Source organism: Aspergillus pseudodeflectus (genome assembly GCF_044049435.1).
Source record: "Aspergillus pseudodeflectus strain CBS 756.74 chromosome Unknown BJX68scaffold_45, whole genome shotgun sequence".
NCBI lineage: Eukaryota > Fungi > Ascomycota > Eurotiomycetes > Eurotiales > Aspergillaceae > Aspergillus > Aspergillus pseudodeflectus.
The window spans coordinates 33,781-54,505 of record NW_027263821.1 but is presented as its reverse complement, the minus strand read 5'-3'; the positions used below and the strand labels follow the sequence as shown (position 1 = coordinate 54,505).

The window sequence follows — 20,725 nt, the reverse complement described above, 5'->3', positions numbered from 1 at the left end:
ATCATCTGTGCGAAGCGAGTTGGTTGTACGTTACCTTCAATAGCATATACCGGTCGGTTGGGTCCACCACTTGATCGATGTGCCTGGGAAACGTGGGATATATTAGCCTACACCAAGACGTACAACGAGAGGAAGGAGCACAAACAGTCCACCGCCGTATTGAAGAAACAGACAAAATAGAACTTGTTGGGCAGTGTTGCAGATCTTGCCCTACCGGTCAGCAGAAGTTGAAAAAGGAACTGCGAGCAACAGGACAACAGACAAAGACCATGACCATCCACCAATCGTCTCGACCAAAGCTGTCAATAATGCATTTTCGAGAATACACACGCAGTAGCGTGCTAATCGAAGCCAAGGCAAAGAAGATGAACGACACCGCATATGCGGTTGGCTGGAGAGTCTCGAACATGTCGGCATTGACCACGGGATACGCTGGGTCTGTCTGAAGGCGCGGCCGTCCACCGGCTTATGTAGGGCCTGGCACCAGAATGAAATGAAGCGTGTCTGGCGGGCAACGGAAGTGGGGTATTGTCCTTCGAGGGGATATCTTCCGGGGTCACTCACGCGAGTCCACAGGACAGGAGGCCGTGGATCGGCCGAGGGCAGACCGCAATTTCCCCAAAAAGGGCGCCCTAGGCTCCAACGGCATCCATCGCTCCAACGCCGACAGGCTAGACCACCACTGACAGGCCCCGGAATCAGAGCCGATCGGCAACGAGAGCGGCTGGAGCGGCTCGGCCCCTGCCTCCAGGATCCTGGCGGGGTTAGCTTGTCTCGACAGAAAAGTGTTCGAGTCGGTTAAAACCCACGCAACCCCCTGAAAACCGCGCGTCTTCCACAAGACGCGGCCGATTAAAAGTACAGGGAGAGAGAGCAATTTTCCCTAGTCAAACCACATGGCGGTTACACCCACACTTGTAGCAGTGCTGAGGCCTGATCCTTCTCGGATCGTCTGGACATTTGGCGTCCTTGGGGCAGCTGTCCACCAGGGAATCCGAGGCATCGAGGTCGACAACCGACTTCGGATTCTGCTGGCAACCCATCTTGCGACCGCACTTGGCTTGTTCTCTGGCTACATCTATTTGTTTTCCCTCGGATGGCTCCGTGCCGCTGCCAGCACCGTGCTGGCTTCGTGCTCATTCAACCTCGGGCTCACAGCAAGCATTCTCCTTTACAGATCGCTCTTCCACCGCCTGAGCCGCTTTCCAGGGCCATTCATGGCCAAGGTATCTCGGTTATCAATCGCGATGCGCTCCGTGAAACGTACACAATACCATCGCGACCTCGAAGAATTGCATCGTCAGTATGGCGACTTTGTACGCACCGGCCCTCGCGAGCTTTCCATCAATCGGCCGTCCGCTGTCCACGTTTTTTGTGGTCCTCAGTCCCCCTGTACCAAACCGACCTGGTACAGCCACGTCTCTGATGACAAGACTCAAATCTCACTTAACTCAACACGCGACCCGGAAGTACATCGTCGCCGCCGTCGCGCGTGGGACCGTGGTTTTAGCATGAAAGGTGAACCCCTCTTTTAATGATATTTTGCGGAGAGTGTCTTATGCGCTGTACTCACAGCCCTGGCCACCTACGAACCCCGGGTACAACATAAAGTCGATGTCCTTGTCTCCCAAATCCGTGCCCGACTCGGGGAACCACTCAACATCTCGCAATGGACCATGTACTTTGCTTTTGACGTGATGGGCCTTGTCGGGTTTTCCAAAGACTTTCGCCAACTGGAGGATGCGGCGGAACACGCCGCTATCAAGGAACTGCATGAACAAATGTTATTCCTGGGAATTTTGAAGCCTGTGCCCTGGATTCTAACCATACTTGGCGCGATCCAGGGTCTTGTCGGCAACTACGGACAGTTCATGACATACTGCGCAGATCGTATCGCAGAGAAGAAGAAAGTAAGCGATGGCATCGAACATATTAGAAGCGGAAAACCATTGCTGACAAGGGATGCCTGCAGGAGTGGAATGCTTCAGAGACCAAAGTCCCACAGGATGTCATATCGTGGCTGCTCAAGGCCGCTGACGAGAAGGATCAATCAGCACCACCAGGGGATCAAGCCCTCAACGAGGATGGCCGACTCATGATCATAACCGGAAGGTATTAGATGCAGTCCGAAACGCAGCGGAGTATAACAATGACTTTGATTAGTGACACGACCGGCGTTGCATTGGCAAACGCGTTCTACTACCTCGCGAAACACCCCGCTGTCTATAAGAAATTACAGGCCGAGCTTGACCAGGCTTTCCCTCAAACCGCCAACCCGGCGGACTTTACCAACGAGACACTCCGTAGTCTTCCATACCTCGGGGCTGTCATCAATGAAACAAATCGGCTTAAGCCGGCCGTCCCTAGCGGTCAACCCCGGCAAACACCCCCGGATGGTCTCCAGGTCGATGAGATGTGGATTCCAGGAGATACAATCGTCGTCATTCCACAACACGTCATTCAGCGTGACGATCGTTACTTTCCATCCGGTGCTGACTTTATTCCTGAACGGTGGCTCGAGAAAAAGGGCACGCTGGTCGTCCACGAAGAGGCATTCTTTCCCTTTCAAACAGGTGAGCGCACAAGCACCCCTTCAATATTTCAATGGAGTTGCCTTGTTGATATTTTTCTAGGTCGTTACGGCTGTGTCGGAAAGCAGCTGGCGCTTATGGAAATGCGAAGCGTGATCGCTCGGATCGCTCTGGAGTTTGACATATCCATCGCTGACCAAGAGGCCGCGGAATCGTTTGATCGGGATGCAAAAGACACTTTCACATACACTGTTGGGGCTCTGCCCTTGAATTTCAGACTGCGGACAACGTAATGGAGAGGAAACATTTAGTTAGGAGAGGCAATATAGTACACAATGGAGACTGCCACATTGTAGTGCTGGCGGCATCATGCGTTACTGGCACAGGAGAAGCTGTTGGACGAGGCATCATCATGGATAGCCTTGCCGGAAACGTAGAGACCGAGTCCACACTAGAAGATATAACAGTCAGCGTGGAACAACAGAGAACTGTTGTTGAACAGCGACTCACCATGCACCCGCCAATCAAAACAATGCAGACATTGAGAGCAGTGAGGAAAATCTTTCGAGGGGACGAGAACCACATTCCCCTGTTGATGTGTAGCCAGTACACTCCACCAAGCCCGTAGCTGAACCAACTGGCAAAGAGGGAGCTCTGTGTATTGACGAATGTTAGTTCCAGTAAGCAATGTTAAATTTACGGTAGGGGGTCATACGATAAGACTCAGCAGATCGCTAAAAACGGGAATGGCGTCCGCGATGATCCAGGCGATAATCCAACAGGTCAAGCCGATCGCAACCCAGGAGCCATACGAGACCAAATCGCGACGATGCATGCGGTCCGTTCCACGGAATAGGCGAACGTAGATGTACTTGAGACCTATATGGCCGTTGACAACACCCGCGCCGACAATCTAGGTTTGTCAGAAGGAACTCAGCCACAATCAACAAGACAGCCACAGAAGAAACTTACTGTTGGGATGGCGATACCGTACGCAACCTTCTTTAGCACAGGTCCGGCTGAGCCCAGTGCAGGTGATTCAACAGTTTGACCGGCATAGTAGTAGATCACGACAGCCGCAACGGTATAGAAGATAATCTCGAATGTCTGGAGCATGTACAAAGCTTTGGGAAAGTCTCTAGGTTCCCTCATCTCGGCAAGGAGACCAAAGAAGGCGACGTGGGCACAGTAGGCAAAGACAATGTTGGTGACGGCGGTAAAGGCATGGAAGAGGTCCGTATCAACAGTGGCTTTGATGCTGGTGTATGGATCGCGGCCTTGGACTCCGACTCCAATCATGGTGATCATGACAGCAGTGAAGATGCTGACAAACGCTGGAATGGACAGGTAAGTGGTCAGTTGAGTAAAGGATTCAGGATTGACATACACGTGCAAGAGATATAAGTCATGTTCTTCATGGTTCGTGGAAGAGAGCAAACCATACAGATGACGAACCCAACCGTTGTGAAAACCATGGTGCAAGTTCCGTGCTCAGTAATGGTATTCATCATGACGCTGAATGTCAAGATGTGGCTTCCCATGATGAAGATGGAGAACAGCAGCTGGCCGATGCCAAACAGCTCGCGTCCGAATGCCCCAAAGAGAACATCACCAGCGTCGGCGAGGTTCTGTATATGAGGGTAGCGCTGGTGAAATTGCCCAATAACATAGCCGGTATAGGTTGCGAGAAGACCCAAGCCGATGATCAGGACAAGAGCACTGGGATACGTTCCATTAGCCTTGATGATAGGCTTCGACTTGTGGTAAGAGAACTTACGGCGCGAGACCCAACTGGGCAAGAGTCGCAGGCAGGGACAAGACACCAAGTGAAACAGACTCGGCAATCATAACTGAGTATTCATTAGTCATTGCTGCCTGATCCCTGCATCTTCCCTGTTTGCGAAGTCCGACTTACACATTCCAGTCTGCCTATAACAAACATTACATGTAAGATGCCGTGCTCGTGGATCAGAAAGAATCTAGACTTACCACCACTCCATGGTCTTGTACTTGACCTCGGCGTTGGACTCGTCGCCAAACGCGTCCACGTATCGTGGCGGACTGTCTTTCATGTCTTCGGCCGGGCTTTCCTTCCATCCTACCTCCGAATCCATGGGATTAGACATGGGCGTGACTCTGTCAGGACTCATTTTGCCGTCGATATAGACTTCTCGAAGGGCAAATCGGGACAGAAGGTCACAAGAATCGAGACTTGTGCAACCAGGGTGTCGTCTGTGGGAGTGAAAATTCTCTCGACGACCCGTGGGGTAAAGCTCAAGTCATTAAGTAACCGAACCCCGGAACTCGGCCATTTCTGCAAGACGAGCACGATGGAGAAAGTGATACGCAGCAAATAAGCAAAGGGCAGAGGTGGCGCTGTACGTAAAGCTTCAGAAAATTTAAGCATTTTCCGGTCCACTCAAGATCCACCGACCAGGCACTCCGCCAATCGCCGCCTCGGCTCGCAGATGGATTTATAACGGAAATCTAGCCGTCAACCCGCTAAGATCACAATAATATTTTTTCGTGTGTGTGCTTGATGATTATTGTTTGCTGGGCCAGTTGGGATTTCTGGCATCTGAGCTCCGGCGATAGGAGCGAAGCTCAACCCTCGCTATGTTGCTAACATTTGCATACATTTGTCTCCTGTCTTTCGTATCAACATCTGAAAATTAATCGGCTACCCACGGCGCCTGGTCCCCATTGCTAATCTACCCTTTCTTCCCTCAACAACCTGCCTACTACTACACGGTCTATTGGCCTACACGCCGCTTAAGTGAGGAATGCGGGGTTGATTTCAGAACTTTGCTTCCGAGTTCTGTTGCACGACGACATGTCCTGTTAATACCACTAGCTCAACCATCACTAAGAGCTCGTCGGGCAAGTACCCGACCAGCCTACGCCACTTTCATAACTCAACAGACGGTGTAACATCCTATGTGTCGGTCAGTATTCCTGCATTGCGATCGAGTCTGGCTCTGGCCATGGGCGATAAGCATGCATTTCTTGTATATTCTGAATCCAGCCCTGATAGCTATAAATACTACAAGCATAAAAGTAACCTCCTAAGACTCTGAAATGATCTGCGTACGCCCATATGTCTCTCTCCAACTGGCCTAGCGGGCGAAGCCCGATCTTATCTCCATGGGGCAGGACCTGCCTCGCCGGCGGTTGATATACCAACCAATCGTTGGCATTCCGTCCCGGGCCATGGTTGCTTTTGGCAAGTCGGGGATTGCATCGAGGCATCGGGGTCATACCAGTGATCTTCATTTACTACTTTCACTACGACACCGCCTTTACCCCGCTGCTCTATTCATACCCCGCCGAAATCTTCCCCTGCCGTCTCTGCAGCTCCGGGCTGAGTCGAACACTCTTTTCGAGCTTTTTCGCGCTGATCTTCAATCTCTTCGTCAACCCCATCGCCATGGAAGACATCCAGTGGAAATACTACATCGTGTACTGTTGTCTGAACGCGGGGATTTTCGCATTTATTTACTTTGTGTATCCTGAGAGTAAAGGGTGTAGTCTTGAGGAGATCGCGACTGTCTTTGGGGACTTTAATGAGCGGCGGATTGATGGGGATGATGCGTTGGGGAAGGCGGTTGTCCAGGCTAGGCATGTGGAGGAGAAGCTTTGAGCTGATCGAGTGTGTGATGGACAAGAGTAAGCCGTGCATGACGATAATCAAATATTTTTTTTTTGCCTCCAGAAACCAATCTCATCAATCTTTCTATGTAGTTGCTCTGGTATGTGCTGGAAACCTAGTCTATGCCAACTGTGGAAAGTACATGGTACGCTTCTCTTCGTGAAGAATTGGTAGTCTATGGGTATCCATGTTCATGAGCGACCCCAAAATCATTCCTACAGTTTGTAGGAACTATCGCTAGCCTGAGATTTATCGTCCACACTTCAACCTGGCAGGAGCAGTCAGTTTTAGAGATCGTGTGCCTGTCGATCTGTCCATGGCATCAGTCTTTTGTCCAAAAAAAAAGGATAAACTGTAAGGAACGTCTCTCGATGAACAAGGTCGTATTAAACTAAAATACGAAGCATGGAGAACTAATGGAGGTTCCGCGAAGCGGGACCGACTATATACAGAGGATTGTCACGTGGCAATGACCTAAGCAGGACATAAGCATGGCGAGGCCTGTGATACTACCCCCCCCCTTAACGATGCGGATATCGCGGCTAGAGACGTAGATATAGGATAGAATAAGGATGTGTACACGAAGTTTAGTTAAAGAAATTAGGTGGTGGGGGCTTCTTAGGGTGCTATTAGTAATAGGTGAGGATCTTATTAGGCATGTTCTTAAAATCCATCTAGGGCTGCTATAGGGGATTAGCATTCTACTTATCCTAGGGGCTATTAAATATAGCCTTATATTAGTGGTGGTTACAATACATATAGTAGTTAATAATCTCGCGCATGTCCCATTCCTCATGGCCTTTAGGATCGCTAGGGTTAGTGATAATAATTAGGGGTTCAGGGTTGGCTACCTGGCTAGGGAGGGGATTATTAAAGGTAAGATAGAGCTTCTATAGGTAAAAAATAGAGGTAATGCCAGCGTTTAGTATATAAATTAGTAGTTTAACCTTATAGGCCTTACTATTAATCACGCGCTTAATTAGCCACGGCCTAAGGTTCTTTAGGGCTAACGACTTGCTGTTCTATTAGAGGTTGAAGTAACAGGCATCCACGTACATGAGGTCTCCCACGTTATAGCATAGATGGGGCTGGCGTTACTAGTTAGTATAGTGTTCATGAGAGCCTTAGGCCTAGGTAATCTCGTCCTAAAGGAATTCCATGATCTCACGCGTGCGTTGAACCAGTTGGTCCACGGCAAGTGCCTAGGGGTGGTTTAGGGGATCCCTATATAGGCCTAGAGGTTCAGTGCCTGTATGGGGGTGATAGGCGTGGTAGGTGAAGAATAGTGTCATGCTAGTTATCTCACTAACGTTATTATTCACGGTGAACTGGGTGTTAGGTAGGAACTAGGCCCAGTCATCTTAGGCATAGTTAATATAGGCATGGAGGTAATTTTTTAGGCCCTTAATAGCATTTTCAGACTACCCGTTGGTCTCTAGGTGGTTAGTGGAGGAGAGTTTTATTAAGATATCATAGCAGGCGCAATACCAGCGCTAGAAGTAGCTAATAAAGGCACTCCCATGATCTAAGATGATTAAATGGGGGAGGCTAAACTTATAGAAGATATAGTGGTATATAACCTCTATAAGCTCACTAGTTTCTTTGGTCTATAGTGGCTTAAAGATATGTTATTTCATTAGGTGATTAACCATGATTAGCACGTGGTGGTAGGTGTGGTTATTTAGTATATATAGGGGAAGGTCTTTAGTAAGGTCCATAGAGATATTAAGCCACTTTCACTCTAGGATAGGTAGCGGCTTAAGTAAGCCCTATTTCTAGATATTATAGGCCCTTGAGCGCGCGCAGGTACAGTAGTAGTTACTATAGCACTTATAGTCATCACGCATGCGCGGCTAGTAATAGTAGAGGATGACCTTCTAGTATGTTCCCTTCCGCCTAGGGTGGCCAGTGATGGTTAGTTAGTAGTAAGTCTCTATAATCCTTTACTAGAGATAATTACTTTTAGGAATATAGAGCCTCTTATTAACCTAGAGCTAGTTATTACGTACTATCAGGTCTGCCATGGAGAGCTTAACGCCTTGGGATCTAATAGGCATGGGTAGCTATAGTAGGCCTTTATTTACTACCTTAATCATGGCTTGTACAAGCTCATTATTCGCGTAGGCCTCTATGATAAGGTTCTCTAGGGGCTCTTCTAGGGCTTCAGCCTCTAGTTTAGGGGTTGCTTTAGGGGTGACGTCCCTATAGGCGTCCCTAGGGATATCTTCGTCGGGTATCATGGCTAGAGGCTCACTCACCTTAGAGTCAGTATTAGAGAAGAGGTCTAGGACGTTGTATTCATCCACTAACTAGGCTAGCTCTAGGACAACTTTAGGGGCAGCTTTAGGGGCTTCTTTAACCATGGTGGCGCGAGCGCGGGTGGTAATAGTGAAGGTCACGCAAATCGCCTTCTACACGTCCTCGTTAAGGTGTTCGTTCTGGAGGACTATTTAAAACTAGTGTTACTCGCGCTCGTCCTTAAAGCCTTTAGGAAGGTCTTAGGACTGATAGGTAAGAAGATCAGGCTTAGTCCCCTACATCCCAGGGCGATACTAGATCTTGAAGTTAAATTTAGAGAGGAACTCTACCTAGTAGGCTTAATAGTGGTTTAGTTACTTCATGGTCATGAAGTATTCTAGGTTATAATAGTTAGATAGCACCTTTACTAGGCCTTCTAGGGGTATGCTAGTGAGCTCTGGGCGCCATGTCTTAAATACTTAGATAATCACGAGTAGCTCTTTATTATAGATCATGTAGTTAGTCTCTATAGGGGCCATCTTCTTTAAGAAGAAGGCCACTAGGTGTAGCTTGCTATCGTGTATCTAGGATAGCATACTAGCAGTCACGAAGTCTAAAGCGTCTATCTCAACCCAGGTCTCCTTGTTAGGGTTAAAATGCGCTAATATAGGGGCATTAATAAAGGCCTATTTTAGGGCTTAGAAGGCTACTTCCTGCTTAGGATTCTACTTAAATAGTTAGTAGTATACGTGGCATTTCCTAGTCTTTATTATATATGTCTCAGAGCCCTTTGTGATTTCATTTAGGGGGTGTATTAGCTATAAAAAGGCCTTAATAAAGCGCTGGTAGAAGCCATAGAACCCTAGGAAGGCCTATATATCCTTAATAGACTAGGGGGTCTCCTAGTTAAGGATCACTTTAACCTTCTTAGGGTCTATCTTAATACTATCCGTGCTTATAATCAGGCCTAGATACTTAACCTGTTTAACGCTGAATTTATATTTATTAATGTCCATGTATAGGCCTTGATTAAGTAGCTATTAGAGGACCTTTAGTACGTGGTTAGTATGTTCTTTAGGGGTATTGCTATACACTAGGACGTCATTAAGGTACGTAGTATAGAAGATATCAAGGTAGTCAAGGATTAAGTTATTTATATAACTCTAGAAGGTCCTGGGGGCGTTATAGAGGCTAAATAGTATAATAAGGTATTTAAACTGCCTATAGCGCGTGTTAAACGTAGTAAGCCATTCCTTCCCCTCCTTCATGCGTATCTAGTTGAACGCGGTAATAACGTTAAGCTTGGTAAAGACCTTAGCTTAGGAGAGCTTCGCTAGCGTGTTAGTAATAAGTGGGATTAGGTAGTGGTTCTTAATAATGAGCTTGTTTAACGCGTGGTAGTTAATACATACATAGAGGCTACCACTAGGCTTATAGACAACAAGGACTAGGGCTACTATTAGGGATGAGCTAGCCTAAATAAAACCCTTACCTAGGTGCTTCTTTATATATTTTAGGATCACCTTACATTCCTAGATGTTCGTTGGCTGGTAGTTATAGGAGAATAGGGGTTTAGCGCCTTTAATAAGCTAGATATTATGGTCCTTAGGGCGATATAGGGGGAGCTGGTTCACTTTCTCCTTTATAAAGACCTTAATCATGCTATAGTACTCATAGGGGACATGTTTCTTAAGCTCCTTAAGCGTGTATTTTAGGGCTCCTACCATGAATTTGTCATAGTCTTTAGGCTATATAGCCCCCATGGTTATCACATAGAGCTGTTTCATCTGTTGACGTGGCATCATGATAAAACTATAGTAGTCGCGGCGCTTCGCTAGTATAAAGAACAGGCGGGCACTTATGAACTAGATATTAGCCATAGGGGTTTCACGCTTGGTGGGCTATATAGGGGAGCCCTAGGCATATATAGTACATGGATGGGTATGGTTAAGACATCCCTTCTTAAAGCACTAGGCTGAATTAAAGCAGACATAGTGGTTAGTAAAGTCAACCTAGGGGTTATAGTTACTAAGCTATGGGTCTCTAAGAATGAGCTTATAGGTTAGGAGAGAGGCAAGGTAGATCAGGTATTATTTAGCGTACTTACTAAAGTGTAATAGGGCTAGGGCGGCTTTAGTAATAGTCTAATAGGGGGAGTTATTTATAAGGCATAAGGAAATAGGGGAGGATAGCTTAAATATGGTAAGCTAGAGTATATAGGCTAGAGATAGATCTAAAATATTAACTTTACTACTATTATTAACTAATGTAGGGGTCTTCTTATTAGCTATATAATAATTTAGGATGAGGTGCTACCCCTTTTATAGATAGGCCTCTATAGAGGGGTTAATAGCTAATAAAGATAAGTAATAAGAATAAGAACTTTTAGTTTTAATCACTATCTCTAGCTCCTTTAGTCCCTGATTATGATAATGATTAGGGACTATATATTTTCTACCTACTTAAGGTCCTCTATAATGGTTTCTATAGTAATCTCATTAAGTTACTTAGAGTGGCTACTCTACTTTAGGCAGACCTTATATACTAAGTAATGCCTAGAGCCCTAGCACGCCTAGTAGCAACCCTACTAGCAGAGTAGAGTTCGCTCTTTATTAGTAAGCCGCTTTGGGCTGGTCTAGGGGTTGAACTAGGCACCTACCTAGCCTTTAGGCTTGGTAGCCACCAGGCTAAAGTAAGTATTAGGGTTGCCTACCCCTAGGGTGGTTGCTACTCTAGGGGGCGTTATAGTGGTGGTCTTTAGGGTGGTGCTACCAGCTTTAGGGGCTGTGCTAGTGGAGGTAGGCTTCGTGGTAGTCGTGTTATAGGGGCCCTAGGGGTGGTAGTAGAAAGTCTCTAGGTAGCCTTCTTCTACCTTCTAGGCATTATTGAGCATGGCACGCATGGTAAGGTGGTCTTTAATATATAGGGTGGTTCCTATGCTAGGGATTAGGGTTGACTTAAGCTTCTTTATATAGTCATGCTTAGGCATGTTAGCTTGGTCCTAGAGGATAAGTAGCTAGTGAAAGTACTAAGTCACTAACTCATTCTGCTATTAGGCCACTATCTAGAGCTCATAGTTCATGGTGTTAGCGCGGAGGTATACACTCATATAGTGTTCAATATTACTAAGGAAGTCCGCTAGAGTCTTCTCTAGGGCATACTAGACAAGCGTCTACATAATACTAAAGATAGGCTCCTCTATCTATAAGAGGGCGTACTAGATGCGCGAGTGATCACTAGGATATAGGGGCTAATTAACCTTAAACTTATAATTAATAGCATACCTCCATAGGCTATATTTACTGTGGCTCTCCCCCTTCAGTGGCTTATTTAGGTGCGCGCCTTAGGGGCGCTAGTTCGCGTAGGCGTTATACATTAGAGGCTGCGGTGCGGCATAGCCAGTAAGGGGCTAGTTTAGTGATTAGTTTAGGGCGTAGGCCCCTAGAGGATAGTAAGTAAAGGGATACCTTGGGGGCTTAAATAGGAGGGCGCCCCTGGAGGCTATAGTATATAGGGGTAGCGTGGTGGTCTAATTAAAGGGTTAAGGACGAGGCGGAACTGGTAATGGCTTAAGGCCTAGGGAAGAGATATCATAGGCCTAGTAAGCCCTGAGAGGCGTGCTGTATAGGGCCTGACTTAGGGGCTATAGAGGTTTAGAGGTTCATGGTTCTAGGGATGGTTAGGCATGCACTAGAGCCTGACTTAGTAGGGTGCTAGAGGTGTTAGCTACTATCCCTAGGAGAACTAGTTGTTCTAGGGATGGATCATGGGGCTTATAGGCGCTAAGGCGCCTAGAGAGCTCCCTAAGTATGGTATACTAGTAGTTAAGCTCCTCCTATAGTGAGAGGACCTTATTAAGCGCCTCCTCTATAGTGGCTTTATATCTCTCTACATGGGTATATTCGCCCTTGTAGCTATGCTAGAGAGTTATAAGCTAGTAGGTAAGGTTCTTAATGCAGGGATCGTACGTGGTGGTAGGCTTAATCGTAGGGAAGGTAACTAGAGGTCTTGTTAGTAGGGTTATCATAGATTTCCTACAAATGATGGTAGGGATAGTTGGCATTAGTATTAAGAGCTTAGGGGCCTTGCCCTTAGGATCACCCTTAGAGGGGTCCTTAAAGGGATCCTAGGGAGGTGTTATAATGCTACTAGAGGCTTTAGCCTCTAGTAGTCGTTTTGGGGGAGATGAAGCTAGGAACGTACCAGGCCTAGAGGTACTAGATACGTGGGAGCTAATTAAATGGCTTTAGCTCCACGTATGGGAGGCTGGGCCATCACTAGTGATAGAGCTCATATGGGAACGTTTTTAGGAGGATTCACCTATAGGGAATATAATTAAAAGCTTAGCATAGGTTTAATAGATATTATTAGTCTAGGGATGAATTCTAATGTAGTGGGGTGATACTAGGGGCGTGTTATGAACCCAGCGGTCAGACGTTCTTCCAGCAGAACATTCAGCGGTCAGAATATTATCGGAAAGATAATATTCCTCAACGATAAGATTATCCCTAGGATAATCTTATGCTCACGATAACATTAACTAAGGTTAATATTCACCATGCAATAACTTTACCACCGCGATAATGTTACAAGCCTTTGGTGTTAATGGATATAAACCTGAGCGCTTGTGAACTACGCTAAAGATGAGCTGTTGTACAGCACAGCTCACCTAAAGGACTAAGCGCCCATGGACACCTGGTGACCAACGATCAACGACTAAGAACCACCACGGACTAGTGACTACTGACTATAAACTACGGAGGACTATAACCTGTTAAAGATCACGATCCAGGGATAGCAAACCCAAGCTGACCTAGAACCTAGGAAGTAAAACCCGCTAAGGTAATAAACTATAGCCTGAAAGGAGAAAGCGGAATTCTAATAAAGCAGAATTTTAAATTACGTAGTAGACGCTGAAAGAGGCCACACCTCAGCATACTAGCAAAGTCACGTGCGTATACTATCTAGAGGACCATGACAAGGTATATGACCCAGTCTACAGGAGACCAAGGAAAGGACTATGAAATAGTACCTAGAATAGTATACTAATAGGAGATATATAAGGATGCTTATTACCTACCTATATTTAGTCTTACTTATTCTTCGTGATCAATACCATTATTATTCTAAGTGCTACCTTTAGATCATTCTGATTTAAGACTCTTGTAATAACACTTCGTCTAGTACTTCTTGATAGGCTTCATCATACGTGGTGAAGGCTGGCCTTGCTTCGTCCCACCTTAGCCACCCCAACCGTGACTAGTCTCTATACTAGTTGGACGTTGAGTCACCCTGAGTAAGTCAATCCATTGTCAGGGCTTAGGTCAAGATGGTCCCAAGGTTTAGGAAGGCTTGAGAGGTCAACCTTCCATAACAAATTGATCACTAGTCAGCACGAAGTGTCTTTGGATTGACTTAAAGTAATCATGGCTCCACTAAGCACCTAATCAGCTGAAACTAGCAACATGGCTTAGCTTCAGCAGATCATTCGAACCATGCAGGAGCAACTCAACGGCCAGGCCCAGACTATCAACCAACTCACTAACGAGCTGAACCAACGCAATAACACCCCTAGTGAGGACACCCAGGGCATGGTCGACCAGCTCATTGAACAAGTCCACGGACTCGAGAACCGGCTTACTATAAAGACCATGAAGGTCAAGGCCCCAGAGCCTTTTGACGGCACCAGGTCCAAGTTGAGGTACTGGCAGACCCAGATAGATACCTACCTAGGCGTTAATAAGGACAAGTTTGGAAGGAATAAAGATAAAGTTCTCTTTGCTTCCACTTACCTTACTAGAGCCGCGTACGAATGGTTTGAACCCTTCATTAGGGAATACCAAACGACTACTTACAATGACTTGGCGGACGACACCAAAGAGGTCTTCAGAGACTATAGTGTCTTCAAGAAGTACCTAGAGGACACCTTCAGGGATATCAACGCAACCAGAAACGCTGAATGAGAGATCAGGCGACTCAGGTAAACCAGTGACGTGTCTTAGTATACATCTTAGTTCACATAACTACAATCTCGCATCTAGTGGGAGGATAAGGCATTTATTAGTTAATTTAAGGAAGGACTCAAGTGGGAGATCCTCAAAAAAATGGCTACCATGGACAGACCCTCAACTATTAAGGAAATGATCAAGTGAGTGGTACAGATTAATAATACGCTCAGAGACTTACGAGCGAGAAAGGGAGGTCACTTTTAGCATTAAAGCAAGTACCGACCCCCTCAGTTCCACGGAAGCAATAATTACCGAGGAGGACATCGCGCTAACACTAGACAACGCTTCTAGCCACGGAACCAAGGTCACCACGACCCTTATGGACCTCAACCTATGGAACTCGATGCAACCCTCTCTAAAGTAGAAAGGGATCGCTGCTAGAAGGAGAATCTATGCTTCTACTATGGCAAGTCAGGTCATAGAATGAATGATTACAATCAGTGTAAAAACAAGGCTAAAAAACCCAGCTAGGGTTCTAGACGACGACAACAGCTTAGGGCCAACCAAGAGATCATGATAATCAGGGCCATTAGGGAGACAGACGACGGGGATGCCCGCGGGCACCCACAACCTGGTGAGCTATCCCTAGGAAGGGCTAGAAGGGCCTATAACACAGCTGCTACCACACAAAACCCGGATGCCGCCCCAAGGAGGCGAAGTGTGACAGAGAACCTGCAGTCAGCCATGAGGGCGACAGGGGATTAAGGAAGTATCCCACCAATAGGAGCGATAGTGCCCCCAGCCAGGGTATCTTAGTACGACTTGGTGGAACAAGGACGAGACGCCACTAAACCCCCACGACAGGAACCAGCAGGAAACCAACATAGGAGGATAGCGAGTATAAATACTAGTAATAACCCTCATAGAAACAATAATCACGTAAGATCACTACCACCGCCATACTAGTAGTATACAGACGAGTCTGAGGCTGCGCAACTTCAGTCCAGAAATATTTCACTACGCGAAACCTCGTTCTATAACCAAGGGACTGAGAGGACGAGTGGGTCCTATAGAGACGAAGCCACCCAACGCGAGCTAGCTTAAGCTATGGTACACAGCTTTGACCCTTTCACGCAAAGAGTCATCGACCTGCTTGACAAAAACTACGGCACCCAGGTAGAAGGCCCTGTACCCTATAGGGAGGTACCTACTAAGTGGCCTAAAACCCTAAACTAAAAACCCCACTAAACTCCCAGAGGAACCATAGCCATGTGGTTTAGTAAAGTCCTTAATGATATTATCAAGGACCCCGCTAAACTCTTGACGTCGCTAAGGGCAGTAGTCACCCACTACCCACACCACAACCTTACGTGCTGGGACTATATGAGCAGCACCTAGAGGGAGCACACGCTTCAATGTGCTCAACACCCGGACTGGTATCAAATCTGCGGGCGGAAAAATAGCGACTACCACAAGGAGCTAGAACAGCTCAGCCAAAAGAGACTCTAGGGGAGTGAAGCACATAGACCATGCGACGAACCATGGTGCGAATGCCGATATAGGTAATGGAGCCACAAAGAACACACCAGGCTCCCATGGATAGTGTGCCATGACGACACCTGCTTCACTCATAACAACCTAAAGGACATTGCCAAGTACTAACCAAAGTAACCAAACATCATCTATGTAAACGATGAGTGTCTGTGCCAACGAAGTAACTGCTCATGCCAAGGGTACTAACAACACCCAGAGTACTTGTTCATGCACTGGACCAAGTGCTATGACGATGAGTGCCTGATCCACTATGAGGCCAAGCTAGGCAGATACATGCCTAGCCGCCCACGACATGAGAAGGCGCCAAACTAGAAAACCGTCACCCTTGCAGCCACGCGGCAAGGCAGACACCTCAAGCTCATGGCGAAGGCCCAAGGAAAGCCAGTATTTATTATGATTAACTCAGGCGCAACAGGCAATTTTATCAGCCTAAGATACATGGACCAGCTAAGGCTGCGAGGAGTTCAGAAAGAAGAACCAAAACTAATCAGTAGGCTAAGTAGAGAGGAGTTAGGACCTTAAATGCTCATAGTTAAATTAGGAGTCATAACCCTAGTGGTAAAAGAGCGACAGATCGAGCTAAGTCTCGACGTCTTCCCTTTAGGGCAATATGACATAGTGTTGGGGATCCCGTGGCTCGAGGATCACAACCCAGACATCAATTAGTCAACCAAGACGATCCGATGGAGAACTAGCCCACAACAACAGGCACTAGTAGGGGCTGGAGCCTTATAGCCTGCTAATCAGAGGCAGAACGCCAAGCAACCTACGGGGAGGTTGATTCCTAAGGGCGGTTGCACCACCTTGGAAGAAAGTCTAGTTTTACAAGTACTAGCAGCGACTTTACGACCATCTAAATGAGTATGGCTGAAAGAAATACCCGGTTGGGGCACTAGCATGCCAATAAAATACAGCGAAACAATCTAGATCGATAAAACGGATGGTTCAGACAAAGAAGACAGGGAAAACACTCAGGCACTTGCAGTAACCAGTGCGGAAGCCAAGCCAGAACTAACGATCCTAGAAGAGTATAGTCGATTCCAGGACCTATTCTAGAAACCTGAGAGGCCGGAGCTACCACCTCATGGACCCCACGACCACACCATACCTATTAAGGAAGGTGTCGAACTGAACTACAAACGAATTCTCCTATTAAATGACAGAGAATCACGAGTTCTAAAAGAATACATTGACGACTAGCTCACGAAAGGAAACATCTAACTATTATAATCACCTATAGGACATGGCATCCTATTCGCACCAAAGAAGGACGGAAGCGATAGACTTTGCGTTGATTACCGACCACTTAATAACGCAATAGTCAAGGACTAATACCTATTACCCTTAATCCAGGAGATCTAAGACAAGATCTAAGGGGTAGTATGGTTTATAAAGTTTGATATCACCAACGCCTACTACCGTATTAGGATTGCGGAAGGAGAAGAATGGAAGATAGCATTTCGAATAAAATTTGGTTTTTACGAATACCTAGTTATGCCGTTCGGGCTAACTAATACACCACCGACATTTTAAAGGTTCATCAACGAGGTGCTAAAGGACGAAGAAGACGAAGATGATAAAGGCGACGAGAAGGGTACTAAGGGCGAGGAACCACAGGATCCAATGAACAAGTTCGCTCTCGCGTACCTCAATGACATCTTGATCTTCTCTAAGGACAAGAAACAGCACGTTAAGCATGTTAAATGGGTCCTTAGGAGGATAAGGAAAGCAAACCTACAGTATAAACTTAAGAAGTGTGAGTTCCACGTCTAGGAAACTAAGTTCCTGGGCTACTAGGTCACCAAGGGCGGTCTAAAACCCAAAGCCTCTAAAGTAAGGGCTATTAGGGGATGGCTAGCACTAAAGAACCTAAAGGAACTATAACAGTTCATAGGACTTTTAAACTACTACTAAAGGTACATTGATTAGTACGCGTTCTACATGGCACTATTATTCAAACTACTCTGGAAGGAATAAACGTTTAAATAGACAAGAGCGCAATAAGAGACCTTCGACGCTATGAGGGAAGCCATTATGATGGCACTAATCATGCCGCAGCACAACCCAGAGCTCTAAACGACACTTGAAACCGACGCGTCAGACTACGCCATTAGGGCGAGAATGACACAACCAGGACCGGATGGAAAACCCAGACCGGTAGGGTTCTGGTCAAGGAAGTTGACTGGACTAGAAATAAATTATGACATCCATGATAAAGAACTACTAGCTATAGTGGTAGTATTTAAGTAATAGAGAGTCTACTTGTAAGAGGCAAGGCATATAGTCATTGTGAAATCTAACCACAAGAACCTGACCTACTTTATAATAACTAAAGAGTTAACGCGAAGATAGGCCAGATGGGCAGAGCTATTATCATAGTACAACTACAAGATTGAGCACTATAAGGGCACGGAGAATGGCCAAGCAGACGCGCTTAGTAGAAGGCCAGACTACGAGGACAAGACTAGGCAACCATAACCGGCGATCCTGAAGAAAAATGATGATGGGACGCTTGGAAACAACTCAATGATCCTCGTAGCTACTATAACATTGTCAGGCGACATGCTTTACACTATCAAGGAAGCCATGAAGGAAGATCAGCTAATGCAGCAGATTCTAGTATCTACACTAGGAGCATTAGAAAAGGATGGAGTGCTCCATATTAAAGGACTCGTCTATGTTCCACCGGCACTCATCCTACAAATGATTCAGGAACACTATGATGTACTAGTGCACGGGCACTTTGGTATTAATAAAACCTACAAACACATTGCACGGAACTACTACTTCCCGAATATGAGAAAGAAGGTCGAAAAATACATTAATGAATGCGAAACATGCCTATGAGACAAACTAAAGAGGCACGCGCCATATGGGAAGCTTCAGAACCCTGAGGTTCCACAACGACCATGGGAGTGGATCATAGTCGACTTCATCGGACCACTACCCACAACGAGACAAGAAAATGACTATCTAGTGGTTATATCAGACAGACTCATGAAGTATATACACCTAAAAGCGACAAAGACAACCATAATAGCCAAGGAAATAGCAACGATCTTCACTAATACTATTATCATGAACCATGGAGTGCCAAAATATATTACTTCTAATAGAGACAAGCTCTTTACCTCTAACTTTTGGAAATTAGTCACCAATACACTAGGGATTAAGCTACGGATGATAACCACATACAGGCCATAGTTAAACGGATAGACTAAAAGGATCAACCAAATAATTAAGCAATACCTACGACACTACGTGAACTACGTATAGGATGATTAGGAAGAACAGCTACCTATAGCCTAATTCGCATATAATAACTCGATCCACAGCGCAACTGGAATGACACCTTTTGAAGCAAACTTTGGATATCACCCAAACCTCCATGGGGAACCAATCCAAAACCAACCTATCGCGGAAGAAGCTAACCAATTTGTGGAAAGGCTCAAGATAATTTAAATATAACTCACCCAAGACCTCAAGTTCGTTAACCTTAAAATGGGAACCTACTACGATAAACACCGAACCAAGCCACCTGATTTTAAAAGGGGGGAGAAAGTGTTTCTACTCCATAGAAACATCAAAACTAAGTGACCAAGTCAGAAATTAGACCATATCTAACTTAGACCTTTTAAAATTAATAAGAAATTAGGACTAGTTAATTACCGTCTATAACTACTAGAATTAATGAAGAAGATACACCTAAACTTTTATATTTCATTATTAGAACCCGTACTAATAAACGCCAAACTCGCTGAAAACGTGGAAATCAAGGACGAAGGAGAATAGGAATACGAAGTCAAGAAAATCCTAGACTCTAAGAAAATCAGTGGTCGGGCGCAGTACCTTGTGAAATGGAAAGGATATAATACCTCAGAAAACATATAGGAACCTATTGAGAACCTGATGGGCTGTTTAAAGAAGGTCCAGGAGTACCACTAGGGACTTTGAAAGTTGAAAAATCGACGTTCTGCTAGAACGGCGACGACGGAGAGCCAATCATCTGAGTCAGACTAGGATTGTCTGACGTCGCAGCCAGCTGAGTGACCACAGCATCGTGCTCATCAGCTAGGCGCTCAAGATCACGGAGATCCTCAGTGGTTAGAGGATCCTCCTCATCTAACTGATCCATCACCACCGTGTCATGATCTAACATCTTGGCACCACGATCCTTTAAGAATTTTCGTTGTTTTCGGAGACGGGCTAATTTGGCAAATAATCGAGTGGAGGCCTCCTTGGTCTCAGCGATCTCACGATTGATCTACTCCTCATCACGTTTTAAACTTTCCCACTGAGCGGTAGTATGGAAGCACTTTTCATACTTCTAACCGCGACGAGTGCACGACGCACAGTTTCGACTTTTTGAATCCATAATGCACGGGACGTTTCGAGAGAAGCAATAACTATAGGGTTGTTTAACAGGGAAGCCTTCACAAAGAATCTTATTAGCCTAGTGATAACGTTCCTGGTACCAATTCCGTTTAGGAGGCATGACGGGCCATCTTGAGGAAGAAAAGAAAATAGGCAACTCACCTGCAAAGGACGGGGGAGGCTACGCTACTTATGCTTTCAGGACGAAAGCTGAAAGAGGGGGAGATGGTATTATGAACCTAGTGGTCAGACGTTCTTCCAGCAGAACATTCAGCGGTCAGAATATTATTAGAAAGATAATGTTCCTTAATAATAAGATTATCCCTAGGATAATCTTATGCTCATAATAACATTAACTAAGGTTAATGTTCACCATGTGATAACTTTACCACTGCAATAATATTACAAGCCTTCAGTATTAACAGATATAA

At 45.8% G+C, this 20,725-nt stretch overlaps 2 protein-coding genes across 2 annotated transcripts; one reads left to right on the top strand and one right to left on the bottom strand.

Annotated features, from left to right (window-relative positions):
• Positions 1-855: 855 nt before the first annotated feature.
• BJX68DRAFT_277974 (cytochrome P450) lies at positions 856-2,824 on the top strand (the record flags this gene model as incomplete). The annotated part of the gene is made up of 5 exons (XM_071048431.1): positions 856-1,518; positions 1,576-1,910; positions 1,973-2,112; positions 2,164-2,573; positions 2,634-2,824. Exons 1-5 carry the CDS (start codon positions 897-899, stop codon positions 2,822-2,824), a joined length of 1,698 nt encoding a protein of 565 aa, XP_070895657.1. The 5' UTR covers positions 856-896.
• Positions 2,825-2,898: 74 nt separating this feature from the next.
• On the bottom strand, positions 2,899-4,681 carry BJX68DRAFT_270031 (transmembrane amino acid transporter protein-domain-containing protein; the record flags this gene model as incomplete). Its single annotated transcript, XM_071046501.1, has 8 exons — positions 2,899-2,982; positions 3,042-3,185; positions 3,247-3,444; positions 3,504-3,865; positions 3,919-4,250; positions 4,309-4,381; positions 4,447-4,460; positions 4,521-4,681. 8 exons carry the CDS (start codon positions 4,679-4,681, stop codon positions 2,899-2,901), a joined length of 1,368 nt encoding a protein of 455 aa, XP_070895656.1.
• Positions 4,682-20,725: the final 16,044 nt, after the last annotated feature.